Genomic DNA, 27,145 nt, shown 5'->3' with positions numbered 1-27,145 from the left:
GGTCTGCAGGGAAATTTAGACACTTATTCAAACACCTTCTGTGGGGAAAAAATAAGCCATATAACCGCCCAGCTGACAGTGCCCAGCGCCTCCAGCTCTGCCAGGCTCCAAACAGCCAGGCTACCTTGGCTGGGGTCTGACCGGGGGGTGCCGAGGGGCTCCTGGTGCTGGGGGCTTGGGGTGCCCCATGGCAGAGCCCTGGGGAGCAGGGAGCACTGTGGGCCACGGCACCCACCTGCTCCCCCCACCCTCCCCTCCACGGGACCTCGGCAAGCGCGGTGAGACCCCAGCACGGGGCCGTTGTTATGGTAACTGTAATATCTTGCAATTCCACTGATTAAAGCAGGAATTGGAAAGCCAGACCCGGAGCGGGGCCAGATGGAGACCTGATTCCCTAATGGCCATCGTCTCAGCCTGGCCGTAATCCCCACCACGTGCCCGTGCACCGGCACCAGCCCTGTCCCCATCCCGCGCCACTTGGCTGCGACAAGAGCAGCACAAAGCTGCGGCGGCTGCACACCCACCCACGGCTGTTCTGCAGGGAAAAAAGGGGTGCTGGGGACCCCGAGCTGAGCTCTGCCAGCACACACAGCCTGAGACCCTGCAGGCAGCACTCGCCCCGAGGCAGCCCCAGCCCCACGCGGAGCCTCAGCCACCGGCAGCTCTCTAATTGCAGAGCCTGGTTTATTTTCTGGCCCGGCTCCTGGATAATCACCAGCCATTCTGCACCTAATTTGAAATGACATCGAGAAAAATGAGCCACGTCCCGTGTGGCGGGTGCAGCTGGTGACTCGGTGGGCACTGCTCCCTGCAGGGATGGGGACGGAGGGGCAGCCGGGGGTGCCCCCATCCCGCGGGCAGTGAGTGCTGCTGCGCCGTGCTGCTTGTCACCGACAGGCAGACCCCAGGGGTTAACCACAAGCACGGCAGGACGGGGGCTCCAGACAGCCCGTACCTGATGCTGTCGATGAGCTGCTGGTGGGACTCCTGCGTGAGCACCATGCAAAGGGCAGAGGCCAGGCACTCCACCTTGCGCTCCGCCGCGTACTGCTTCAGCACGGTGAACACCTTCTCCTTGAGCTCCGGCTGCTCCCCCAGGATGTCGTCCACCTGCAGCACAGGAGCAGGAGCAAAGGGGAAGGGGCTCTGAGCAGCAGGGTTAAGCGTGGTACAGAGGCACACACAGCACAGAAATGGGTCTGTCTAGGGGCAGCACCCTGCTGGCCAGGGGGATCAGCCTGGGGCACCCGCGGTGTGCCCGGAGAGGTGCCCATGCCTCTGGTCCCACCGTGGTGTTGCCCATAACTCTTGGAGGCTGTGGGGATGTGGGCAGAGAGGATTCAGGCGTGAGCATTGGCCATGGAATGGGCCTTGGCAGCTCCCAGGTGGGGATGAGCAGCAGGAGGAGAGGAGCTCATTGCAGTCCCCTGTGCTGCGGAGCAGCCGGCATTTCAAGGTTACCGAATCTGGGGCGGTAGCGGCAGCTGCCTCCCCACGGATGGCTTTGCACGCTTTTCTCTTTGGATCCAGCACAGAGATGACAAAGAACGTGGTGTTTTGGAGAGCTCGGTCCCAGGCCACTTCCACTGAGCTCCCCCTGGGCTGGGGCTGAGGGGCTCGCTGCGGCAGGAACCGGGGCAGCGCTGCCCCCGCTCGTGTCAGCACCATGCCCAGCATGTCCCTGAGCATGCAGGGAACAAAGGGAAACGACCCAAACTGAGACCACGAGCACCTTTAGCACCTCTGGTGATGGCCCCAAGCAATGCTTGGCATGGGCAACCCAGCTCCAGCCCTTTTATGAGCACCACCTGTCCTGCCCCGGGCACTAACAGAACAGGAGCCCTGCTGGATGTAGGAGGGTGATGAAAACCTCCATTCCCCAGGCTTGTGAGCAACCTGCAAGCAGTGCATACATGAAATGTGAGCCCTGGCACCCTCTGACCCCCATCCATGCCAGGAGGATGGTGTCACTTGGGTAGCAGAGGCACCTACCAGAGCAGAGCCTGCAGGGCAATGAGGGGGAGGCACCCCCCAAATGCTATTATTTACTGCATCACATAAAAATGAAGCTGCTTGAAACATCTGAGCCACCGAATCCCTCCGGAACGCTGCCTGCCATCCCGGCTGTGCTCCAGCAGCACGCGTGGCTCCATCCCTGCCTGTGGGGACACCGTGGCCCTGTGGTGGCCGTGCCCAGCAGGACTGGGCAGCAGGGCACTGCTGAGGGGTGTGCGCAGCACGGCCAGCCTGGTCCCCACCACGCCACTGGGGGCTGCTGCAGCTGGCAGGGAAAAGGTGCCTGCAGCACCACCAGTTCGCTGGCTTCAAAACTGCTCCCCTGTGACCAGCCAGGAAACGTTTACGTGGATTAATGTGGCCTCGCTAGAGGGAGGCAGCGTGGAACAGCCTCTCCCCCACTCATTAATCTCCTGTAATCAGCGGGTATCTGTTTCACACGCGGTGCTCTACCTTAGGATCCAAACCTCAACGCCTGTCTGTGAATGTTTAATTTAAAAGCTGGCAGAGGGGGATTCGGCTGATACCCACGAATCTCTTTATGAATGCCTTGTTCCTCTATTAGCTTGGGATCAAAAAATACAAGCTTGGTTATTTTCATAACAGTATTTTAAAAGGCTACTTTGAAATGGAAATTAGAAAGACTAAAAGACAACCACGATCAAATTAATAATTAGCAAGAGGCGATGTGTTTGGTAAACTGCCCTCCAGGCAGCCTTCAGGAGCACGATGAGGATGTAATGGTGATGACAGTTTTCCCTTTGCAAGGAGATGAGAGCTAGTGAGTCTGCAGGACAGCCGGAGAGCTGCAGGACAGGCGGGCAGGAGGAAGGGCCCTGCCCCTGGGTTCCCACTCGACGAGCATTGCGCTCCCACAGCGCCCAGGGAGCGAGCACGTGGAAGATCTCAAAGCTCTGTGCAGCACCCTTTATTCCTCCAGCAATCACTGCCACATGAGGAATTTGGCCCCTTCTCTTCGCACTGAAGCCCCGAGAGCTTCAATGGCACAGGGGTACCACAAACCCCACAGCACAAACCCCCGGCGCCCAGACTCATCCAGCCCCAAGCCCCCATGGCCACGGCACAGCGGGGTGCCCGGTGCCCCCACATCCCCAGCCTTACCTTTTTGCTGAACTCCCGTGCTTTCTGCTTCCTCTCCTGGCGCACGGCATCGGTGCTGTGCCCCAGGTCCCGCTGGGGCCGCAGCAGCCCCAGGCGCAGAGCGTGCCCACCGCAGGAGGCCACCAAAGCAGCGGCGGCCGCGGGGCACCTCACGGGCACGCCGTCCACCTCCAGCACCACGTCCCCGGGCGCGATGCCACAGGCAGCAGCGGGCGAGCCGGGGGCCACGCTGGCCACCCGCGGGGGGCTGCCGCCCGCCAGCTGAAAGCCAAAGCGGCCACGGGGTCCCGGGGGGAGGTCGGCGCGCTGCAGGCGGGACAGCACCCCGATGCTGGGGGGCACGGCCGTGCAGCGCCGAGCCAGTGCCAGCAGTGCCGGGCGGCCCAGCGAGGCGACGGGCTGCCCCTCCAGCTCCAGCACCTCGTCCCCTGGTCGCAGGCCCGCTGCCGCCGCGCTGCTGCCTTCCTCCACCCAAAGGACGTAGCAGGGCCCGCGGCCGCCGATGGAGAACCCGAACACCTCCGGCCAGCCCTCGTTGGTCCCCGGCATGGCTGCAACTGCAAGAGAAAGGGGAGACGGGGCTGTGGGGAGTCTCTGCTCCCAGTGCCTGCTCCTGTAGATGCCGCGTTGGGCCGTGCCTCCATGCCCTGGGGGAGGAAATGCCCCCAGAGAGATGCTTCTCATTATATTTTCCCCAAAACAGCTTTCATCCTTCCAAGGCCAAAACATCCCATGTTAACCTGATAACAGCACCCTGAAATACAAAGATGAGGATTTTCAAAAGCACTTTGTTGTTAATTCGTGGGTTAGGACCTGCTCTGGGTGCAGTGGGAGAAGCGTGCTCAAAGGGACAGTGGCACAGCTAAATGTCCCAAACTCCTGCAGTCTCTGCCAGGGCAGGACCAGCCCAGCTGATGGCCGTGGTGCACTCACAGCAGAGGAAAGCAGCGCTCCTGGGTGCCCTTTGATGCTGCTGGAGTGTGAGGGCATTCGTTGTCTGCTGACACTCGCTAAATTAATTTGCATGCAGAGTTTCACTTCATTTCATCTTAGCTGCCTGAAGATGCTTTATATCCCCACCTTTATTCCACCTGTGTTACTTAGCACACATTAAGCATTTACAGAAATGAAACCCAGACTGTTTTATCGGGGCAAGTTATCTTAGGGGGACTATGAAGGCTCATAATCACTCGGAAACATTCCTCAGCAATGCAGCCTTAGTTTCACACTCTTCAGATCAGGACTCAAAGCAACGCAGCCCAGCTGCTCCCGGCAGGCAGCCCCTGCCACAGACCAGCCCCATGGCACGGCACGAAGCCAGAACATGGCACAACCTCGGAAATCTGTGTCAGCAACCCCAGGCTGCCCCGTGGTCACCAGCAGCTGCTGGAGACTGCGTTACGAAGGGCACTGGGAGCGCTGACCTCACCAGGGAGTATAAAAAAGGACCGAGCACTGTGCTGCAGCTCGGTCCCTGCCCTGTCAGGATGCTGCCAGCACCACCACGTTCCAGCCAGCAACCATCACCACCCTCCCACCTCGGCGTCCCACTGCCACAGCACTCACAGAAATCCACAGCAGCGAGCCTGGTGGGTGCCTGTGGGGTGCAGCTCTGTCCCGCTAAGGGGTCCAGGAGTTCTGGGGTCTCCTCCATGGCTCACAGCAGCGCGTCCTGCCTTCCCGCAGCTCCTGCCTCCTCGCTGCCACCCCAGGGGACAGCCCGCGGGCTGCCAGCATGGGGGGGACAGCTGGGGAGCCCCCAAGGAGGGCTGCTGCACCAGGTGGCCAAAGCCACATCCCCAGCTGCTCACTCCAGCCCTGAGCCCTGCCAGGCGCTCCGGGTCGAGGCCAGGCACGCAGAGAGGGCTGCCGTGCCTCTGGTTCCCCCAGTCCTTGCTGACTTTATTCCCATGGCAGAGACCCGCGCACAGACTTCTTGCCGTGCTGGCCCTGGCTGCGCCCGGTGCTGACCTGAGCCTGCAGATTGAGGGGGGATTAGGGCCTGAAGGGAGGTAAAACAGATTACACGGAGGGAAATCCATCACCCACAGGGGCAAATCCCAAGACGGGCTCTGCAAAGCAGCAGGGACGCAGCACCCCGAGACCTGGCAGGCCCCACCGCCAGAGATTTGGGTGGAAAACCAGAACTTTTGGTGGTGCGCGTCTGCCCAGCAGCACGCGACATGCTGCAAGGATTTGGGGTCTAGGCTAACATCGGGGTGGCTGCTTGGGACAGTTCCCTCCCCAGCAGGGCCACCAGCTCCTCGCAGCAGGGAGCATTTTGCAGCCCAGCCCCACGCTCCCACCAGCTCCCCCCTTAAGCTGCTATTTCTGATTTTCTCTTTTGCTTCCTCAGCACTTAGGGATCCCGGGGCTTAGCACACTAAGAGGTTTTAGGGTATTACACGTCCTGCTGTGGCACCAGCAGGGCTGGGGATCTGCAGAGGGACGGCACATCCCATTACTGACCACACAACAACCCTGCCATCCCCTCGGTGAGCGGCACCGGGCCGGAGGGGAACAACCTGCCAGAAACCTGGGCTGTAGGGCACAGGATGGGCAAAACCTTAACAAAGGGAGCTGCAGGGACGTGCTCTGTGGTGGAGGGTGCTGGGGGTGTTGCCTGCCCCAGTGGGTGCTACAAAACACCAGGGATCTTTGCTGCTAACTGCCCCAACAGACAAAACTGCAGACACAGCTGTGATCAAAGTTTTTTTTTTTTTTTTTCTTTTTTTTCTTTTTTTTTTTTTCAGCAAGTGAAGTCATTGCTTCCTTTCCCACCACTTCTAAGTGACTCGAGTACTTTCAACAATGACTAAGTGTTGCTCCTTGCAAGAAATTAGTTCTGGGACTCCGAGCTAAATCTGTGGTAACGAGAAGATGGTTTTCTTGAAGACCAGACTTTGATCAAATGAGGCTTTTGGCTGATATTCACAGTGCTCTGACTGACTGAACCTCACCTCTTTCAGACTCAGCCTGCTGCTAGAGCCTTTGCTGCTGTTTTGTCCTGGGGCACAGCTCGGGTGGCCACAGAGCCACACGCAGCACCAGCCCCGAGCACGGCCAGTCCTGGCTGTGCACAGATGTGGCACAGACCCCATGTGTTGCCCACACAAACACAGCCTCGCACCAAACTGGCAGTGTTGCAGCGAATGTCCCCAGTCTATGGCTGTGCCCAGAGCAGAAATTTTGCTGTAACCAGTAGTAGGAAAAAAAAAAAAAAAAAAGGTTTTCCACTGTGCCCTCCTGCAGGAGCAGTGCCCCAGGCTGCACACCAGCACTGCTGGTCCTTGCTGTGCTCTGGGGCAGCCGTGCCCCTGTGCAAATGGAGGCTGCATGTCCTCTCAGTCTCAAGCTTGATGTGTTGTTGGCTGAGAACTTAGCAGGGAAAAGAAGATCCCCTCCTGAAACGCCACCTCATCCGCAGCCTCTCCTCCCCAGCGAGTTATTTTCACATCCCCAGCGCCCTGCAGGGCTTACCTGTGGTGCCCACGGTGCGGCCGCCCGGGACGCAGAGCATGGGCTGGCAGAGTCATCCCAGCCACAAGGCAGCTTCTGGATCAGTTACCTGCGGCAGCAGCCGCCCGAGTTTCTATGGCAAAGTGCCCCAGCACAGTAACCCAATAGGCCACTCGTGAGCAGCACCGCACAGCCCGAGCAGGGCCAGGGGACGGAGCCAGCTCATGGGCAGCGGGCAGGGACCGGCCAGGGACTGCCGGCACCTCCCGAACCCAGGGCACAGCGGGCACAGCTCTGGGTGCTGGGGGTTGGATGGGGGGGTCTTACAGGGTGCCTTCCAGCCCCTGAGGGCCTGTGGCTCTGTGTCACTCCGTGCTGCTCTGTGTCACCCTGTGCTGCTCTGTGTCACTGTGTTGTTCTGTGTCACCCATGTCACTCTGTGTCACCCCATGTCACTCCGTGTCACTCTGTGTTGCTCTGTGTCACCCCATGTCACTCCGTGCTGCTCTGTGTCACTCTTTGTTCTGTGTCACCCCATGTCACTCACTGTCACCCCATGTCACTCTGTGTCACCCTGTGCTGCTCTGTGTCACCCCATGTCACTCAGTGTCACCCCATGTCACTCTGTGTTGTTCTGTGTCACCCCATGTCACTCAGTGTCACCCCATGTCACCGTGTCACCCCCTGTCCCCACATACTGCCCCAACCCCCCCTCCTTTCCCTTTCAGCACCCCACTTCCAGGCGGTGCCCCTCGGGCCGCAGCACTCGGGGCTCCCTCAGGCTCCGGGCGGGCTTTGCTTCAAATCCTCCCCCTTTAGCAGGGCCTCCCCGCATCCCCTCCAGGCCTCCCCCGGCCCCTCCGCAGCACGGCCCCGGGAGGGGGCGCTCCGAGCGGCGGCCCCGGCCCCGCAGCGCCCTCCGGGGCCCGGCCGAGGCCTGTCCGGGGGCCGCCTCCTGCCCCCGCCAGGTGCCGGGGGAGCCGCCCCGAGGCCGGCCGGGGCCGCGATGGAGCTGGCGGTGCTGCTGGCGCTGTACCTGGGCCTGCTGCTGCTGGCAGCCGCGGCCCTGCTCGGCGGCTGCCCGCGGAGCGCGGCCGGGGCCTTGGGCGGCGCGGCGCGGGTAGGGCCCGGGGGGCGGCCCCGGGGCTTGGGGGGGGGGGCTCTGAGGGGACAGGGGGGGTCTGAGGGGACAGGGGGGCGGCTTTGAACGAAGAGGGAGGGTTTGGGGCAGGGGTGAGCAGGATACGAGGGCCTCCGAGGGCGGCGGGGCCCTGGCAGGGCTGCCCCAGGCCGGGTGGGATGGGGCCGGGGTTGGGGCTGGGTCGTGCCCCTGGGGCTGGGCCTGGTTCCCTGGTCCCTCCCTGGGTTCTCGGCCTCCATCAGTAGTGTGTGTCCGAGGGTATGTGTCTCTATGTGTCTGCTCCATAAAAATGTGGGGCTGGGTGGCCCTGTGCAGCCCGGCCTGTGCTGGCAGCTCTCAGGTGGGTGCCCAGCTCCCAGGGGGATGCCCACCGGCACCACCAGCAGCGCTCCGCGTCCTTCAGGCTGCCAAAACCCTGCCCAGGTGCCTGCTCGCAGCCTGCCCGCACCCAAGGGTGGCCTCTGCTGTTGCTGCTGCGCCAGGCTGGCTGCCCCCGGTCACTGGGGTGGTGGCAGGGTGGCACATCTCGCCGTGCCAAAATCGCATTGTCCTGCCCTGCTGAAATCCCCTTGTTCAGTGACAGCCTCGCACTTCACCTGGGAGATGCTCCTCAGTAACGAGCCCCAAGGATGCGCAGCTGGTGGTACTCGCTGCTCCCCTCAACGGGAGCAAGTCCTGGGGAGGTGCTGAGAATGAAAATAGGGAGAGAGTTATAGCTGGTAATAAATGTTTTAGGGGAAGCTTTTAAGGTGAGCCTGTGATAATGTTGCAGGCTGTTGTTTCCTAGGAAAGTGAAGGAATTAGGAGCTTTAGGAGAGGATTAAGAGTTGGTGTTTTGTTGTAAAGGCAGGGAACGAACTGGCAAGGCACTAGCTTATTTCTCTGCCTATTGGGCTGTGTCTGAATGGGGAAAAAAGGCATAGCAATCTTGCCAAGGAAAGGATGAGGCAATTACTTAAGTTGTAAATAATATTTAGTGCTGCTTATGAGAGTCTAAGCAGACATTGATTTTTGTTTCTAGTGTTACCATTTTGTTTCATAGACACTCAGATCACCATGCAGAGAAATTTATTATTTTGCCACATTCCTTAATAGGTACTTTTAAGAAACGTGTAGCAATCAGCAACTAAAATGCTGCTGTGTTAGAACATCCCTTTTTGGAGAAATGCAACTGATACTTGTAGGCATGAAATAAACATAGGTAGTCCTAAATTGTTTCTGTAGATGCTGTATTTTAAATTAATTTCTGACTGTAATTAATTAAGTGTATAAACCTGGGAGCGGATTGAAATTGTTTGACTGCACTCCTTGAACACCCTTTAAAGTATTCATCGTGAGCAATAGAAATAACCACTTGCACACAGCACAGCTGTTTTTAGCTCTGTGGCAAGTCATCTTCCACCCCCGAGTCTTTTCCAACCCACCAGCGGCTCGGCTGCGCAGGCTGCTTTTATTCATGACACAGGTCTCGTTCCCTCACACCTCTGTTATCACCACAAGCACAAATCGTATTCTAGGAGCTTTTTCTTTGATGTAAGAACTGGCTGAAGCACAAGGGATGGGTGTTCTGTAAGTGGGCGAATGATGGGTGTTTCAGGCTATCAGTGCAGTGTAGGGCTGTAATTAACACACAGTTCATTTAAATTTGGATTTAGCAATTGTGTGATAGGTTGCTTTTCTGTCTAGTTGCCTAATGCGTCTCCTGTTGCAGTATTCAATCTCTTTTTAAAAAGGCTTGTAACTTGAACTGCTGATAAGAGGCATACCAGTTAAAAGAGAAATATTTGACATCTTCTCAACCCTACATATGTTTTTTGCCTTCTGGTCTTTCACATCTAAGATAAAAAGCTCTGGCTGCATATTTTCTCTTCATGTCTGCTAGAAATAGGCTCAGCTGCTCTATTTCTTCCACCGCTGATGGAGCAGCGTGTTGCTATAGAGATCTGTCATCTTCTGAACAGCAGAGCCAAACAACCCCAGAGTCACAGCCTATTGCGGAGGATGTCCCTGAATGAAGACAGGCAGCTTTATTCTGCATTGTGTCTGCCTGGTTTTGAAACGGCACTCAGACAGACACGGAGCTATCAGGCTGAATCGTGGCTGTAGCTGAAGAAGCTGGGGTTTTGCTTTGTGGTTTTGTGTATTTGTTTGTTTGTTTTTCTGGAGGATAGCAGGCTTTATCTCTTTGCTTATCTCTGCTTACATCTGTCCCATGGCCTGCTGGAGCATATTGTAGTTGAGAAATTGCTCAGTTCTATCCCCTGCTCAGCCACTGACCCAGTCTTTAACCTGCTAAAAGCTCCTTATAACTTTCACACATTAACCCAGATAAATTTGTTTGTGCCTGCTGGGCTTCAGGAATAGGGAACATCACTCCCCTTTTGGAAACCCCCACAACTGCTTGCCTAGGAGCTCAAATGCCCCTGAAGATGGGCTTCCTCCCTGGTGATATGGGTACAGGGATATATAAGTGGGGGGTGAGGTGACTTACATTTTTGTTTGAACTGTGCCTGTGGCAGAAGTGATGTGCAGTACCAGTAACAGTGTTTTCATTTGCCTCAGGTATTGTCATTGGTAATCCCCACACGGCTCCAGAGAGCGACACAGAAGGTGCTTCACAGGCTCTTCCACACACGGTAATGCACGTTTATTATATGCTTTTGACATTATTTTTGCTAATGTTTCTGATTATTATTGATGATCTGCTGCCACCGGAGCTTTCGGTGTTACCCTCAGATATTCCATCTTCATTAGGGATGCTTGGTGGGGATTACAGATTTCCCTTAAGGTTTGCCATACTGTTGTCTTTCTGTTCCTTCTGTTGAGAAGATGGGACTCTGAAATATGTGAACATATTTGACAAAAAATGTGGCTCAGGAGTTTCCACTACAACAGATGCTGGTCACACTGGTGGGAAGCTGCATCCACAGGAGAATTACAAAACAAACACCCTGGCAGCTGTGGAATGAGCGTAGACAGAGGCAGTGATCCCTGCTCCCCCTCAGAGCCCATTAGTCTTAGTCCAGCAGCCTGGACGTGCAGGTGGCTCAAGGGGAAGCTGCACAGCTGCCAGCATGCAACCTGCTGTCTGAAGGTGAATTTTGTAGTGTCCTGTAAAATCGGGTGCTTTAAGATCTGCTTCGGGAACTACTTAAACGCCCTTCCCCTGGGGGTGGCAGCTCCAGTTTGCCAGGCACTCGGGGGGTGTCTACAGCTGTCGATTGCACACTGCTGTTGTTCCATCGCCTGCTGTGCAGATTTTCTGGTGTTAGTTAACACAGCCCAGGAGAGTGGTTTCACTGTCAAATGTGCAGCCAGCAACAGAGCAATTATCTGATGAGCCTGGTGTAGTTGTCACTGCTAGCTTACACGGGGTGCTGGAGGCACTTGGATCCTTCAGGCACGCCCTCCTGCTGCGTCACCTCATTCACCAAGAGACTTTTCATCTCACGCAGAGGTGCAGCACTTGAGGGAGCCTTCTTGCAGCCCTGCAGCTGAGAGGAGATCACCAGGATCTCACTGGATTGCACACAGAAATGGTGTAGGAGAGAGCAGGAGAGGAGATCTTGACACGCTGTAGGAACATACCTCTTATGAGTTATTTCAAACTGGTGGTGAAAGTCCAGCAAACTGCTGTACCATGCAAGGAGCTGTAACGAACATTGCACTCCTAACGCATGGCTTATCTGGTGTTGGTTTGCCAGGCTGCTGGAAGCTGCGGCGCAGCTGATGCACCCCAAAGCAGCCTGCATGCCAGGCACTGTGCAGCTTGCCTCGCAGAAGCTGTAGTCTGCTGGCAGGCTGGAACCAGCGCTCGCCATTGGTAACCTCCTGCCACGCTTTCTTTTAGAACAGCTGCTTACAGCTCCTCTGTATTACAGGTTTTTAAATTTACCTTTGATTGGGGGGTTTTCTTTGCTTTCAGAGCAGCGTGTAGCAAATGTCTTTTGGCAGAATATTTTGTGGCCTATTGCTGTGACGTATTTTGGTAGCACACGGGGACTATGAGACTGTACTTGACTGAGAGAAAAAAATCCAGAGGACATGCTAATAATGGAAGTAAATTTAGCTGGCGTTTTTTAAGGAGTTCATGTGCAAAGAAGAGGAGTCATTGGGTGAGAGAACACTCTCAATATGCAGTCCATGTTGGCCTAAAAACCTAAAAGAGATGTCCCCTTGCATTTGGAAAGCCTGTGCTGATCACCTGAGTGTACTTGATCTATTAATTGGGATGCTGAGCATAACCAGACGGTCCCCTTTCTGTTGCAGAAGCCATTTGTTCACTGTCCTGCACGTAGCCTTGGAGGTGGCAGTCTATGCTGAATACACGTGGGAAGTGTTTCCTTACTGCTGGGAGCTGGAGTTCCACCTCCTCCTCCTGCTCCTGCCCTACCTGCTGCTGGCTGGGAACATCGGCTGCTTCGTTCTCTGCTCCCGTGCCGATCCCGGTAAGCTCATGCCGATTGCGGGCTGCGGCTGTTAGAAAATGGAACCAAAAACTGTTGCCAACACCAATGCTTTTACTATTTACTCTTGTTTTTGTTTTTCACAGGTATAATAACAAAATCAAATCATGCATCACTGATGAAGATCTATGCGTATGATGGTGCGTTATTTCAGAAAGGCGTCCGGTGCCCTACGTGCGACATGGAGAAGCCAGCCAGATCCAAACACTGCCGTAAGAATTTAACTTGCTTGGCAAGCATAACAGTAATATACTCCCAAATTAGTTCGTTATCAGTAACTGCAGTTCACATTATTTTTGTTTTGTTACCCCACTCAGTACGCATAGGATTTTGTTCATTTTTAGCAGGGTCCCAGATCACAGCTGCCCTTTGCCCATTCACGGAACTATTTTGCAGTTAATTATTCTCACAGAAATTACCAGTTCTGAGGGTATTGTTTTGGGTCAGGGATAGGCAAGCATTTGAGTACCTAGAGGTGAAATAAAAATCATTGCCTGCCAAGAGCTGAGCTCAGGATTTTGTGTTTCTCTTGCAGAATTTGCTGTTACCATCATCACTTAAAATAAAGCAGGGAGATACAATCTCTACCTTTCACATGCCACAATAGGCAGTATTGTCAGAGAAGCCAAAGTCACAGAATCACAGAATGGTTTGGGCTGGAAGGGACCCTAAAGATCATCTAATGCCAACCCCCTGCCATGGCCAGGGATGCCTTCCACTAGAGCAGGTTGCTCAAAGCCCCATCCAACCTGGGTCTAGTCTTGGTTGGTGAACAAAAGAAGAAATGAGGTACATGTATTTGTTTTTAATGTTTATTTCGGGGTAAGTGGTTGAAATTCATTGATTTGTTTAAAAATATTATCACCTAAATCTCGGCCACTGTTTTTTCTTAGATGTAGAGCTTAGGGATATGGTTTAGTGGGGACTGTTAGTGTTAGGTCAGAGGTTGGACTCGATGATCTTGAGGTCTCTTCCAACCTAGAAATTCTGTGATTCTGTGATTCTGTGAATAGCTATTTGAAACTGTAAAAATCAAATTGATTACTTAAAAGCCAACTCACCACGCTGTCTTGTCACTCGCTTTTGATCAGGTTTTTGCAATGTCTGTGTACACCGTTTCGATCACCACTGTGTGTGGGTCAACAACTGCATTGGTGCCTTCAACGCAAGGTATTTCTTCTTCTACCTCTTCACGCTGACTGTTACGGCCGCAACCATTGCGATCATCACAGCAGCGTTTCTCATCCAAGTGGTGCTGCTGACAAATCTGATGCATGGGAGTTACATTGATGACCAAGGCCAAGAGCAGGCTGTTGAGATTCGCTTTCTCATTCAGGTAAGCTTATGCTCACTGGGCTGTTAACCTACCCGGAGTTTAGATTCCCCAGTGCTGGAATTTGACTCACCGAAGAGCTGCTTAAACTGTATTGTGTCACCGAAACCAGAAGTTGTACCAGATTGTGACCTCTGTGTCTGGCAGTTTTGCAGTGCTTCTGCGTTGATGATTTTTTTTAATAAAATAATAAAAAACTCTCTAGTACAAAAATATAAACATTCAGAAATAAATGGATTTAGAAAATACCCCCGCTTATTAGCAAGCTTTGAAAGGAAATAAATTTCTGGAAATCCGCATGCTTTTACTCAAAGATTCAATTTGGAATGGAGCATTGCTGAGCTGGAGGGAGGATGGGGCTATGACCTTGTTTCTGGGGCTGAGGTTCCGTGTATAGACAAGCATTTCAGGTGGGATGTTGCACTGTCTGTAATGCCGTGTGATTTAGTACTCCACCTTTGTAACCAAGTTATTATTTTCTTTCCTTGCAGCACCTTTTCCTGACTTTTCCTAGGATTGTCTTCATGCTTGGGTTTGTTATTCTTCTCACACTTCTGCTGGGTGCGTACTGCTGTTTCAATCTCTATTTGGCCTTAACCAACCAAACTTCCAACGAGTGGCATAAATCCCGAAGATCTGGGTGTTCCCACCATCCAACACTGCAATCTTGTGACAGACAAGTTGTTTACAAAAATATTTATTCTAAAGGAGTCTGGATGAATTTAAAGGAAATCTTTAAGCCTCCCACAGTACTGGAAAAAGAGAAGAAAACATGAAACTACTACCCCTTTGATTAGGCTTTTCTTTTTTATTTTATTTTTTTTTACTTTTTCTAAGACGTTGATTCAGCAGCGTGTTTTGATACCACAAGCAACTTTTGTTAAAAAAAAAAAAAAGTTATTGTATTTCAGTTAATTAGAAACGTTATTTTCATAAAGGTGATGAATCTTCAGAAAATAGTGTTTGCAAGTTTGTCTGTAACACTGCTTGTACCAGCTGTTAAAACGAGCTGTTAGTCTTTTCAGACACAAGCACAGCCCAGAAGCAGCTGTACAAGAGGTCGGTTCGGCTGGGGTGTGCACACACACATGCAAGGGTCTTAAAAAAAAAACGTTACTGTTACTGGTTGTGTGCTGCATAACATATGCCACTGCACAACAGGCAAACTGAGTTCCTAAATTACTTTGGTACATCTTAATTATGTCTTCCTGCAGGAGACTTTACAGCAATGTAGTGAGGACGTACATGCGGAACATCATATAAAGAGACATCCGTTGTTGATTATTCCTGTAGGAAGGCAGGATGGTGCAGTGGGCTGTGAGATGCTTCTTAATAGTGCCTCTGCAGAGCACTACTTAAGATACTTGACTTAGTGCGATGTTATTAGAGGGACCAGTAATGAACTGGCTGGCATGAAGAAGCAAGCTTGGTCCAACAGACTGCAGTGAATGCCTTTACTTGGTATGTTTAACCCGTTACTATTAACAACATGTAGGATGAGGGAGAGACCTGACCCTGCCGTAGGTATTTCTTTGTGGTTTAGGCATTTTGCTGCAGCAGAAGTAAAAAGCTGTCAAAGCTGTTTCTAAGGCTGCTCACCTGCATTCACAGAACAGGCACCTCTAAAAGCAGAGTGGTAATATGGCCTTCCACTTCTGCACAGGGATGTTTTTGGTGAGCTCTGAAAGGCACTTGGGCAGTGTCCTTCCAGAGAGAAGTATATTTATGGCTATGCAAGTGACCTTCTGAAGTCCCTCTAACTGGAAGGTTAACTACAGATCACTTGAAAGACCTCCACCAGCAGGGATGTACTGGCTGCTTTAAGAGATCTGCGTTTGTCTCAGGGGAAGACTGTTTTTGACTCACCCAATGATGAGGGTGAGTCAAATAGTAAGTATTACTCGCAATAGTAAGTAGCCCTGTTCTTTTCTCCTTCCAGAAATCCTTCTGTTTGAGTGACAATATAGCAGAAATTGGAAAAATAGAGTAAGAACTTTAAATAACTTTATTTTTAAAAATGTATTTACATGCCAAATCTGTACAATATGCAATTATAAATCCATATACGATTTTAAAAAAATCATGTACACTATGGCTTTACACACCAACAGACTAGCTCTCAGAGCAGCCTGTCTGGCTTTGCAAGGGTACAATGATGCATTCTTTCATAGACCAGTACATAAGGCTACTCGTCCAGAATACAAAATAATAAAATAAAAAAAGAAAATACTGCAGTACCATGCCTTAGGAGAAGTAAAGTAGTGAGGTTAAAGGCATGAAAGTGTTTGACTGGTAGTAAATGCACGCCAGAATGCCTTAGGTTTGGTATTCTCGTTTTGTTTTAAATGCATATGATTAATTTAAGTAGTCTCTTACGAGACCCTATTTACTTGTTTCACTTTCTGAATCTTTTTAAATTTAAACACCAGAACGCTACTGTCCTGTGGTCAGAGGTAAATGCTTTGCAAAGGCTCTTCCTTTATTTGAGGCAGCTGTACAAAATACTGAGACCGTCAAACGTGGCATATTGGTCGCCTCCACAGTATACCCACGCGGAGGTTTTTAACTACTAATTGCCGTTTTAAACAGAAAATAGCTCAGGCCTGTATCATCCTGTTAAGACACTTACTTATAGAGGCATTCCCTCCCTTGCTCTCTGAACAACTGTAATGGCAAACTTAGAATTAATCAAATTCCCCAACCTGGAGAAAAATAATTAGTTTTACATTAACATCTGTCAGTAGCTGCACGTTGATGGTTACACAATCACAGTCTGGACTTCCACCTCCCCCTCCTGGGAGGCAATCACAAACTCTCCTGCGTGTTCCATTATTTCAATGTCCTCTGATGCCACCATGGTCACTGTCGCTTCTTCTGTCTCGATGCTACCCTCTGTAGTCAGCACTGCTCCTTCTCCGATGGCAGAAGCCAGCGTCATGGCCACCTGCTCCGTCAGGCTTTCAGGGGTCGCAATGGTGATGGTGTCTGCAGCATCCGTGGTTACTTCGGAGTTCTCTGCCACGGTGACGTTCTGCACAATGATCTGGTGACCAGAGTTTGCTTGATTTACTATTTGTTGTACAACTTTCATAATGTGGCTGTCGACCTACATGATGAGAAAAGAGGCCAAGTTATTTCTCGATGTGTTGCACTCTGTTAGAAGTACATACAATTATAACCCTAATCACTGTGTGATGACTAGCAGCGCAGTACTACAAGCAGCATTTAATTCCAGTTTCCTCCAGCTGTTCACTGAAGTTCTCATCAACCCAAGAACAGCAGACTCTTAGAACAAGTTGCACCTCATGTCACTGAAGACGTTTCTCCAGCGGGGTACTTTGAACAGCAAGTCAGATCACAGCAAAACCGTAACAACGCATGCCCAGTCATTCAGACTGGCTGACTACAACCGAAGAGCCTCTGACTGCAACCACCGGTTTCTAGCATTCACAAATTCCTTAGGAGGATGACTTTCCAAAGGCCAAAGTGTTGTACAATTCTATGTAGCCAGCAGCTCCATTCTCAAGTATTAAGCCCTCCAAGTTCCTAGCCACCATCACTGACAGGATATAGAGTTAGACAGAGCTTTGGTCAAACCCAGTACGACCACTGTTGCATTTTATACAGACTGGTCTGCAAAACTGCACCGGTCGGTAAATAAATTACTTGAAGTTGGGTTTATTTAGCATGGCTTTCAGACTCTAAAAGTAATTCATTTTACCTACAGAAAGGACCCAGAAAGAACAGTTTCAATGGCTGCTTTACCTCATGTCTTGTTCCCTCTATTATTTCAGTAGCTTCACTGGTCTCCATGTCTTCAGTAGCAGTCTTGAAAGACAAAATACAGTGATTCCCTTTTTAGATTATTATGAAAAATCTTCTATTTCCGAGACACAAGACACTAAGATCTTTTATAAAAGTCTTCCTGTTTCTCCTCCATGATGCAGTAATTACTCTGAAGACAAAAACTTAAAGTTTCCTCTAAACCCCACTATGAAGAGCTACTTCAGAGTAATGCAAAGTGCTCACAGACAACCAAAAGAGAACATCCTCTCTCAGCAGGACTCTGCCAACGGGCAGATTTTTTCTCCTGTTAGTAGCAGCCGCAATGTTTACTATGGCAGCACTACAGGCACTCAATAACGGGCTGTTATTCAGCACAGATGAGGGCTAGCTCCTTGTCACAAAGAGGAAGAAAATGAAATGCATCATTCATTGCTTTTGGCAGCCAGAGACAGTTAAAAAATGTTTATTTCAGACAAAAAAAAAAAAAAAAAAGCTATCTCAAAACAGGAGAAAAGAAGAATTAAATGTTGAAAGTAAGCTGAAGCAAGGACAATCCTGAACAGTCAGAAGTTCTCTGTCTCAGCCTTCTGATTAACTATGGACAGTCTTACCCACGTGCTCACTTTTGTGCCTTTGTTACATGCAGGACAACAAGATTTTTTGCCCCATTTCTTACCTCAATAATGTATTCCTGAGTGTCTGCCACCACTGAAGAAAACTCTACCAGAACAGTATGAGGATCATCAGAGATGACTGTTGCAGCTAAATTATCAGCCGACTGACTTTCCTCAGACACTATCACTTCCTCCACCTCTTTCAAAGCCAGGAGGCAGCCACCTGATTGGTATTCCAAAAACGAAGGAAAAAACACACATTATTTTCCAGAACCAACTCAAATATTGGAGTACCTGACAAGTACTCTGCAGCACTAATGAGATCCCTTTAACAGGATACCGCTGACAAACGGCCAGCAGTCAGCATGCTCTAATCCTACCAAGCCAAGTACAGACCTAGAAGAGGCCTCTGCTACATCAGACAGACCTGAGCCTTCAGCAGAGCAGCTGCCCAGTGCAATCTGAAGAAATACACAACTAAATTCAGATGCGTAAAATCATACAGGATTTCAAAAGCCGTATGTGAAGAATATACAACAGATGTAAAACTTTTGGCATGGTTTAAGCAGTGTATCTTTTCTGCTTGTGCACTGCCTTTCAGGATCTATCCGGGAAGCTTTATTGTAAGGATAACACAGGTTCATGGGCCAATCTCAATGCATCATCATCACTACCCACAGAGGTTTGAAAATCCACACTTAAGAAGCAAAGGAGCAACAGTGGCCATTTTTTGGCCTGAACAAAGTACCGATCAACACAGATTGAAATATATAAATAAATAAATCCCTGCATCCCCTCTTTTGATGTGACAGAGATGCAGATAAACAAATGACCTTGGATGAAGGTCATCAGAACCATCCTAAACATTTCACACTGCCCTGAAAACTCACGATCATTCAGACAAAATGCATCCTGTCCAAAACAGATCCCAGAACACCGACATCCACCCCCCCCACCGCAGCACAGAGCAGCTTTGCCATCTCACCTTTGGTCTTTAAGTGCCTGTTGAGAGTACCGTGCTCTGCAAACCCTCGCCCGCACTTGTAGCACTTGAAAGGCTTCTCCCCTGTGTGGTGGCGGATGTGGCGGACCAGTGAGCCCTTTTCCCGAAAACCCCGACTGCAGTACTGACACACGTAAGGCTTATCCTCCAAATGCGTACGGAAGTGGACTTGCTGGGCGTTCTGTACAGAGAGAGAAGTAACAGAAGCTCAGTGACAAACTCAAGCAGTACATTAGCTTCCAATGTAAGAGTCAGCATCTTTGAGGACTTGTTCTTATCAAAGATGCGTCAAAGACATTTGCATTCCTATTACATAAAGTTTCCATACACAAAGGAACAGTTTCCTCATAAACGTGAGGGTTTTATTAAGAATGTCCCTCCTTTCCCCATTAATAAAAAATTGCTGTTGTGCAAGGGAGACACACCTTTGTCTTGTACCGCTTGCCACACTTTGGACAGGAATATGGTCTCTCGTCAGAATGCACCCTGCGATGCCCCTTCACATGTGCGATGGTCTTGTAGAGCTTGCCACACTCGCCACAGCGGAACCGCCGCTCGTTCACGTGCACTTCTTGGTGCTTTTTTAGCAGATAACCCTTTGTGAACTCTTTGCCACACTCCTCACACTTAAAAGGCTTGTAATCTAGAGAGAGAACACATGGCGGATACAGGACAACCAGGAGCAGCAAAGCAGGAAAATCCTGCAGTCATTACCGAACCCAAGTGGTATTACTGCATTATGTATTATGTATTACTGTGAACTGGCATTCCCTGCCAGCGCACAGTAAGAAAACATGGAGCCTGTTTTGCACTTCTTTTATGCTCTATTCTGGAACTTCACAAAAGTCAACTGCTCCAACCTTAGCATGCAAATGTGAAAAGCATCGACTGGATTTGCATGGCTGAAGGTCACATAAAGACAAGGAACGTGAGACAACAAAAAGTACACCACGTTCAAGATCATGGTAAGACACGGTGCATTTAGACAACGGCATATGCAGCAGAGCCTTACCTAAATGGCCTTTGATGTGTGTTTCGAGGGAAGTAGCTTCACTGAAGGCTTCATTACAGTGAGGGCAAACGTAATTCTTGTACCCATTTGTTCTTTCTGCATCTGTCTATTAGAAAGAAAAGAGTACAGCATATATGGCTTTTGTACTGGTACATACAGTAAGTATTACTACCTAAATTCCCAATTAAATACCCCAACTTTGACAAGGAAGATGTACATGTTAACAGAAGAGCTTGCACTAACATACACACTCGCAACGAGCACAAAGACACGCTACAAAAATTGGCACAAAGACACAGGGACAGGGAGACCTGCACGGAGCACAATGTGCAGGCTGATCAGGCCAACACCACCATAAACAACCAAGCGTAGGAACAGATTAAGAATCTATTTCGGAAGTACAAACGTACAGACTCTGCTTGTTCTATTTCAACACACTGTTCCGCACAGGGCTCCTCTTCTGCTTCCACCACTTCGTTTTCTAGTTCTTCTGCAGCCGGTACAGCAGGCTCATCTGGCTTCTGCACTTCTTCCACAGCGACTCTCTCTATCACAATGCCAGAATTCCTCATGGCCTGCCTCAGCAGATTCTCGCTGTTTGGTTCCCCCTCACATGGCAGCTCCTCAGGATGTGGCTGCTGAAGGAATGAAGAGCCCAACAATTGCTACAGCAAATACACAGGCTTTTTTTTTTTTCCCCACAGGAATATTGGTAGAACAGTTACTATTACCAAGGTGACTAATGCCCTGATATCGGGCACCTAAGAAATTTTCACAAAGTAAAATACTTCAAAATACTTCTTTGCATAAAATACACGGTGGGTATTCAAGAGAAGCAACACTCACATCTTGGTCCAGAGATTTTTCATCTACGACAGGAAGCTCCTGCATTTGGACGTGGACTTCATGAAGCACGTTGCCTTTTGCATCTGTCACTAGATGAATCACAGGCGAGGTCTCAATGGATTCACTCGCCATTGATGAAACGGTGTCTGCGTTTGAACTGCAAGAACCTTCAAGAACAGCAGCAGAATTAATCACCTGGTACACTGCCAATCCCTCTAAACACGTGTCTTAGAACACGAGGTGCCTGTTAAAACCACCTTTGTACCAGATCCTGAAGTGTTCTTACAGTTGATGCCTGACTACGTGCACTTTGGGTTAATTGTTTAGATTGATATAAAATTACTTTTTCCCATGCAAAAGGTATGAATTGAATGCCACAGCGGTATGTTTTTCCTCGAATGAAAAAGAATTTATAGTTTGAGTACCAGGAACACGCTCGGTTTGATCAGACACAAGGCAGGCATTTACAGCATCACTGACCTGCGGGCAAGTCATCTTTATTGACGACTATTTCTTTGTTCATGTTGAAGCGAATTTTTTCCGTGCAAGGCGTCAGAGATTTCAGGTGCCGAGTCAAAGCTCCCGATTCCCGGAAGCTTTTTCCACATTTCTTGCATTTGTAAGGTCTTTCATCTGGGAATAAGAATCAAAATACCTGTGTTTAATTATCCACTGCCAGTTATTAAAGTTCTGTGCAATAGCCTTAGAGAAGAATGCGTTCAGCTCCTTACAGCAGGGAAATTATGCTTATCCCACAACCCCGCACCACCTTGCAGCACCCCAGACATCAGGGAGCTCAAGAGTTCAGCAGACGATGGAAAGTAGCAATAAATTCTGCTCTAAAGTACACCGGATAATGACACACAGCGCACTGCAGCAGTAAGGAACAATTCGGATACTCTTACCAGTGTGGCGCCGATGGTGTCGAATCAGAGACCCCTTTGTCCTAAAGGAAGTTCCACAGAGTTTACATTCATAGTCCTTCCTGCTGCTGTGAGTGATCATGTGAGCTTTGAGGATGCTTGCCTAGGGTAAGAAATGCGTTTTAAAAGACGTTTCAAATGATAAAGGATGTTACATTTCAACTATGCGCTTTTTATCAAGGAAAAAAAGTTCCTTTACAAAAGTAAAGTTCTAGTTTTAAAGTATAGCGTGCAGTAGAAAAGCACATTGTTATCTTGAGACATCTTAGTGCAACGGCCAGCCTAAATATCGCTCTAATCTAACAGAGTGGAAGTCATACTTACTGTTTTAAACGTCTTCTGGCACATTTCACACACATATCGCCCTTCCTTGTTAACCAGAAGCTTAACCTTTATCAGTTCTGTGGAAATATCCTGCTCCTGATCATCAGGGTTGCTTTGCTCTTCAGCGACTTCCCCGTCAACATCACCATTTGGGTTTTCAAAAACGTGGTCTCCTGCAACGATGACTTCTTTTATGTGCCCACTACCTGGGAAAAGGACACAAAGACAGCTATGCTCTTTACAAAAGATGGCTTTACGTGACTAGATCAACTTACTCCTTCAGCATTTCAGGCGGTAGGAAGGAGAAATGGAAGGAGAAACCCTGGGATGCTGATCTTTATAAAGCTCTTGTTGTTATAGCATTAATAATACAATGGGTATTTCTGCAATCAACGTTTAAATCTAGTTTGTGTCCCCACAAAGCTGGCCTAGAGATGCCTCTTGCCTCGTTACGATAATGCTCAGTCCCAAGCATGCAGCACAGAAACGTCATTCACCCAGCCACAACGCAGGTCAGACAGAAGAGGATGCAGGACCAGGTTCCTGACAGCAGGGATGTAAAGGCAAGCGCGCCGTGAAGCTCACCTCCTATCTGGAGCTCACCTACTATCGCTGACGCGTTCCCGATCTCATCTGCTATTGAAGATGCCTCAACAACAATATGGGCAACCGTTATGGACTCCTCCACCGAGGGCACGATCTGCCGTGACAGAACACATTGTAGCAGGAAAGTTTCATTAGTTTTATTGCTTTTGAAGCCGTAGCACTGCGTTCTGCCCCCCCACAGCCCCTCAGATCGTTTCCCCGTCACCTTCTGTGCCTCCTGCGGGAGGAGCGGCGGCGCGGCGGGCTCGGGGGCTCTCTGGCAGCCTTTCTGCAGCTTGTGCTGGACGAACTCCTCCAGGGACGTGAACTCCGCCTGGCAGCGGCCGCACCGGTGCACGTCGGCCTCATCTGCACGGAGAAACCGGGGGGGTCCTGGGGGCTGCCCGGGGGGGCACGGCCGGCACCCAGCACGGCACCGGGGCGCTGGCACAGCCCGGGGGACCCCCAGCACCCCCAGCACCCCCAGCCCCCAGCCCCCTCCCGCTGCCCGCCGCCGCCCCCTCCCCGCCCCCCGCTCCCCGCGCCGCCTCCCCGGGCCCTCCCGGCGCCCCCCGGCCCCCGCCGCGGCTCCGGTACCTTCCTCGGCGAAGGGCGCGGGGAGGCCGAGGAAGGCGGCGGGCCCGGCGGGGCAGGAGCCCGGTGCCGGTGCCGCCGCCGCCCCCCGCCGCTCCCCGCCCGCGGCTGCCGTAAGCGCCGCCGGCCCCGCGCCCGCCGCCGTCGCGGCCTCCATGTCGCAACGCGCCGCACGGCCAAGATGGCGGCTTTACGGCCGTGTCGTCATAACAACGGGCCGCGGGACGGCCGCCCAAAGGGGCTCGGCGGGGAACGGCGCCCAGCACGGGGGTTCCGCGCTGAGGAGGTTCCGAGGGGGGGGGCAGGGGGGTGCTGCCGGCTGGGGGCTGGGGGCTGCGCCCCCCCCGCGCTTCAGGCTCCGCTCCCCCCTCCCGAGCGGGCTCTGGACGCGGCTCGCGGGCCGCCCAATGGCCGGCGGAGCCCTCTTACTCCCAACCAATCGCAGCGCGCCGGCTCGGCTGAGCGACCAATAGCAGCGCGTCCCCCCGAGAGCCACCCGTCGGCGGATCGCGCGGCGCCCAACGGGAATCCGAGCGCGGGGCGGCGCGGACCAATGAGCGCGCGAGGGCGGCGGCGTGGCCCAATGGGGGCTGGGCGGCTGCGCGCGGTGAAGCCATGGCGGAGCATCAAGAGCCGGGCGGGCAGCAGCGGCGGCGGTGCCGGCGGCTGGAGGGCGAGGCGGCGCGGGCCGTGCTGGGGGCGGCGGACACGCTGCTGTTCGACTGCGACGGGGTCCTGTGGCGGGGCGAGGCGGCGCTGGGCGGCGCGGCGGAGGCGCTGTGCCGGCTGGCGGCGGCGGGCAAGCGGCTGTGCTACGTGACCAACAACAGCAGCCGCACGCGCCAGGCTTACTGCGACAAGCTGCGGCGCCTCGGCTTCCCCCCCGCACAGCCCCGACACGTCTTCGGCTCGGCCTTCTGCGCCGCACGCTTCCTCCGCCAGGCGCTGCCGCCCGGCGCCGCAGCCTATGTGTTGGGCGGCCCCGCGCTGGCCGCCGAGCTGCGGGAGGCCGGGGTGCCCCACCTGCCGCCCGGCCCCGCCGCCCTGCCCGGCCCGGCGCCCGCAGATTGGGCCCGGGCGCCGCTGGAGCCGGCGGTGCGCGCGGTGCTGGTGGGCTTCGATGAGCATTTCAGCTACGCCAAGCTGTGCCAGGCGCTGCGCTACCTGCTGCAAGGCCCCGACTGCCTGCTCGTCGCCACCAACCGCGACCACCGCCTGCCGCTCGAGGGGGGTGCTGCCATCCCCGGTGAGAGATTGGGGGGGGAGGGGGGGGAGTGGGGGGGTTGGGTTGCCCGGGGGTGGGGGGTAACCGGGGGTACGGGGGGTGTCCGGGTTAGGGGAGGGGTGTTCAGGGTGGTCCTGCCCCCTCCAGCACCCGGTGGGCCTGTTCCTGGTTTCCTGACCCCCCTCTCAGCCCTCCCAGAGGCAGCAGAGCCGCCCCTTGTCCCCTGCCTCACCGCCCTTTGCTGTACTTTGCTCCCCTCTAATCTCACATCCAACCACATTCCTGTTGTTGGGTTATTTGTTTATCGGGTTATTTGGGGTGTCCCGTCCCCAAAGCACTGCAGGGTTCTGTCCCGGTGCTGCCGCTCCCCTGCAGCCTCTAACGGGCGCTGTGGTTTCTGCCCGCAGGGACCGGCTGCCTGGTGAAGGCGGTGGAGACGGCGGCGGAGCGCGAGGCGTTCATCGTGGGGAAGCCCAACCGCTACATGTTCGACTGCGTGGCCAGCGAGTTCGACATCGACCCCGCGCGCACCATCATGGTGGGAGACCGGCTGGACACGGACATCCTGATGGGCAACACCTGCGGCCTCACCACCCTGCTCACCCTCACCGGGGTCACCACGCTGGAGGAGGTGAAGGGCCACGAGGAGAGCGACTGCCCCGCCAGGCAGAGCCTGGTCCCCGATTACTATGTCGATAGCATAGCCGACATTCTCCCCGCTCTGCAGGATTAATAGGGCAGAACGCCGCTTTGGCAGCAGCTCCCCAAAGGGGGCCCCAGTCAGTCACCTTGTGGCAGTAATGTACTCACTCTGATACCACCTGAAGCTAGCGATCCTTAGCCTTTTAACCTTTCTGTCCTCTCGATATGATTTTGTTTACATCTCAGTCTTTTAAAATGCACTTTGAAACAAGGAGGGCATTATGGCGTCACACGAGTCGTGCGGGTTTGGGGCTTTTTTAATGATAAGTATCACGTACACCCAGACGTTTGTGATGCTCCCTGTCGTGTTGTCCTCTAGGCTGAGTTGAGAAAAGTAGAGCCAACTGATCTGAGGAAGAGAACCCGGCAATTTGCAGTGTGTCCTCTCCTGGACAGGCTGCGGCTCAGTCTGGTTTATTCAGGGAAATGACTTTTGGAGTGTGTAGTAACTTAGCAGCTGTGTTTGGAAGCGATTGCAGGGGCTGACGGAATTAGTATTTGGCCTTTGATTGACTTTTTGGGATGGGGTCATGTTCAGCAGCACAGCCCACTGTAAGCGTGATGTCGGGCCGGAGGAGCTGTACGCAGTCTCCTCGTGTGACCGCTACGAATTGCACTTGTGATGCAGGTTGGGGTGATTGGCTCACAAAACACAACAACGTCTTCTGTATCCTGTGTTTGTCCCAGTGTTGGGTGTGTGTGTAAGGTACGTGCACGTACAAGAGCTCCCCCGATCCTAACTATATATCAGAATCTATTTAAGGTATAAATCTAAGTATAGTATATGGTAATATATCTCCTTCCCAGAAGGGGAAGGTAAGAGGAATGTACGTCACCGATCCCAGTAGTTTGAGTTCTCATGAGCTTTTGTGTTCGGTGACGCAGAAAGCTTTCACCACGTAGGACTGTCCCTCACCACTGCTGCTCCCCAGAAGTATCCGGATGGGTTAGACACCACCTTGGTTCCTGTATTTCCCTGCTGCCTCAGCATCAAAATAGCACCTGCCTCGGCTTTAGCTGTCGGGTGTGAGTCCAGGCTCAGTCTGCAGAGGATGGATGTGGTACCCGCCTTACAACTCTACCAAAATAAACCTGAAGGAGTACTGGCTGTGTGCGACAATAGCACGGGCTTCCTTGAAACATCTCAAGATCTTCCTTGTGTGTCTGGCCGGGCACCAGTTGCTTGCCTGAAGAAGAGTGCTTGCTTGCTCAGGTGATGATTTTAGCTAGATCTCTAGGTACGTTTTAGGCGATGCGCAGCTCAGGCTACGGGATAGATTTTTATGCGGGCTGAATCAAAGGCCACAGCTCAAAGCTTTTGTATTACAGAATTAAGAAAAATATATATGCAAATAACACTTTTTTTCTATAGATTCAACTATTGGTAGTTACATTTAAGTGCTGCCCTTCCCTCATCCGCCAAAGTTCAGCTGAGTAGCTCCAGCCCTAGCGATGCCGTTTCCTTCCCCTCGGACACTGGAGACGCGTGGGCTTAGCGCCGTGTTTGTACAGCGATAACCACAGCTCGTTGTCTCTGTTACCACAGTGTTAGCTGGATCTTTCGTAACTCGGGGTTGTGTAAGGAAGCAAGAATAATTTCTTCCCTGTTCTTGTCTCCAGCTGGAAGGCTTACAGAAGTCACAAGAGACCTCTCCCTTTAGCTGGGTAACGCGGAAATGGACGTTACGGGTTTACTGCAGGTAGGGTCTGACTCAACGCTGTGTTCTTTAATCCACTTCCTGCCTCTGGTGCTGTTAATTTCACAATTTGTCAGGTACACCAGTCCATGCCAGGTGGGGCGTTCAGCCTCCTGCAGCAGCACGCTGTCCCCGCTGAGGACTGTGCACTGTTCAAGGCAACCGTTACCTCGATTCCCGTGTGCTGAAACGTGTTGGTGAGAGTGTCACTCGTGCTGCACAACCGTGTCAACGTCCCAACGGTTCTGAACCCACTACTTGAATTCACATTAAACTTGCAAACCTGCTTTTCCCTTG

General features: G+C 52.2%; 4 protein-coding genes across 8 annotated transcripts in view; 2 read left to right on the top strand and 2 right to left on the bottom strand.

The window, feature by feature from the left end:
- GRID2IP (Grid2 interacting protein) overlaps positions 1–3,696 on the bottom strand; it is a 30,275-nt gene extending 26,579 nt beyond the window's left edge. The window contains exons 1-2 of the mRNA XM_068699343.1: positions 3,139–3,696; positions 956–1,110 (exon numbers count right to left, since the gene is read on the bottom strand). Of these exons, the coding sequence (XP_068555444.1) occupies positions 956–1,110; positions 3,139–3,687 (704 nt within the window). The 5' untranslated portion in view covers positions 3,688–3,696. The remainder of the gene's footprint in view (positions 1–955; positions 1,111–3,138) is intronic.
- A 3,774-nt stretch (positions 3,697–7,470) lies between these two features.
- ZDHHC4 (zinc finger DHHC-type palmitoyltransferase 4) lies at positions 7,471–15,170 on the top strand. 2 transcript variants are annotated; one of them, XM_068699965.1, is made up of 6 exons: positions 7,471–7,717; positions 10,301–10,374; positions 12,008–12,186; positions 12,291–12,416; positions 13,296–13,540; positions 14,029–15,170. In XM_068699965.1, the coding sequence occupies exons 1-6, from the start codon at positions 7,604–7,606 to the stop codon at positions 14,311–14,313; spliced, it is 1,023 nt and encodes a 340-aa protein (XP_068556066.1). In that variant the 5' UTR covers positions 7,471–7,603; the 3' UTR covers positions 14,314–15,170. The 2 variants fall into 2 exon arrangements, with proteins under 2 accessions (XP_068556066.1, XP_068556068.1); XM_068699967.1 differs by lacking the exon at positions 7,471–7,717 and adding an exon at positions 9,356–10,215.
- Positions 15,171–15,519: 349 nt separating this feature from the next.
- E4F1 (E4F transcription factor 1) lies at positions 15,520–23,609 on the bottom strand. 4 transcript variants are annotated; one of them, XM_068699960.1, is made up of 14 exons: positions 23,228–23,609; positions 22,857–22,999; positions 22,631–22,745; positions 22,046–22,251; positions 21,704–21,824; positions 21,279–21,431; positions 20,799–20,965; positions 20,363–20,587; positions 19,953–20,058; positions 19,366–19,583; positions 18,923–19,121; positions 18,000–18,160; positions 17,303–17,365; positions 15,520–16,643 (listed from the first exon to the last, which is right to left on the bottom strand). In XM_068699960.1, the coding sequence occupies exons 1-14, from the start codon at positions 23,379–23,381 to the stop codon at positions 16,296–16,298; spliced, it is 2,379 nt and encodes a 792-aa protein (XP_068556061.1). In that variant the 5' UTR covers positions 23,382–23,609; the 3' UTR covers positions 15,520–16,295. The 4 variants fall into 4 exon arrangements, with proteins under 4 accessions (XP_068556061.1, XP_068556063.1, XP_068556060.1 ...); XM_068699962.1 differs by having other exon boundaries at positions 22,649–22,745; positions 23,228–23,607; XM_068699959.1 differs by having other exon boundaries at positions 20,363–20,590; positions 23,228–23,606.
- Positions 23,610–23,794: 185 nt separating this feature from the next.
- Positions 23,795–27,145, top strand: PGP (phosphoglycolate phosphatase). Its single transcript, XM_068699978.1, has 2 exons — positions 23,795–24,470; positions 24,857–27,145. Exons 1-2 carry the CDS (start codon positions 23,840–23,842, stop codon positions 25,180–25,182), a joined length of 957 nt encoding a protein of 318 aa, XP_068556079.1. The 5' UTR covers positions 23,795–23,839; the 3' UTR covers positions 25,183–27,145.

The sequence above is a fragment of the Anas acuta genome, chromosome 15 (genome assembly GCF_963932015.1).
Source record: "Anas acuta chromosome 15, bAnaAcu1.1, whole genome shotgun sequence".
Classification (NCBI taxonomy): domain Eukaryota; kingdom Metazoa; phylum Chordata; class Aves; order Anseriformes; family Anatidae; genus Anas; species Anas acuta.
This window is presented reverse-complemented; position numbering and strand designations above follow the sequence as displayed.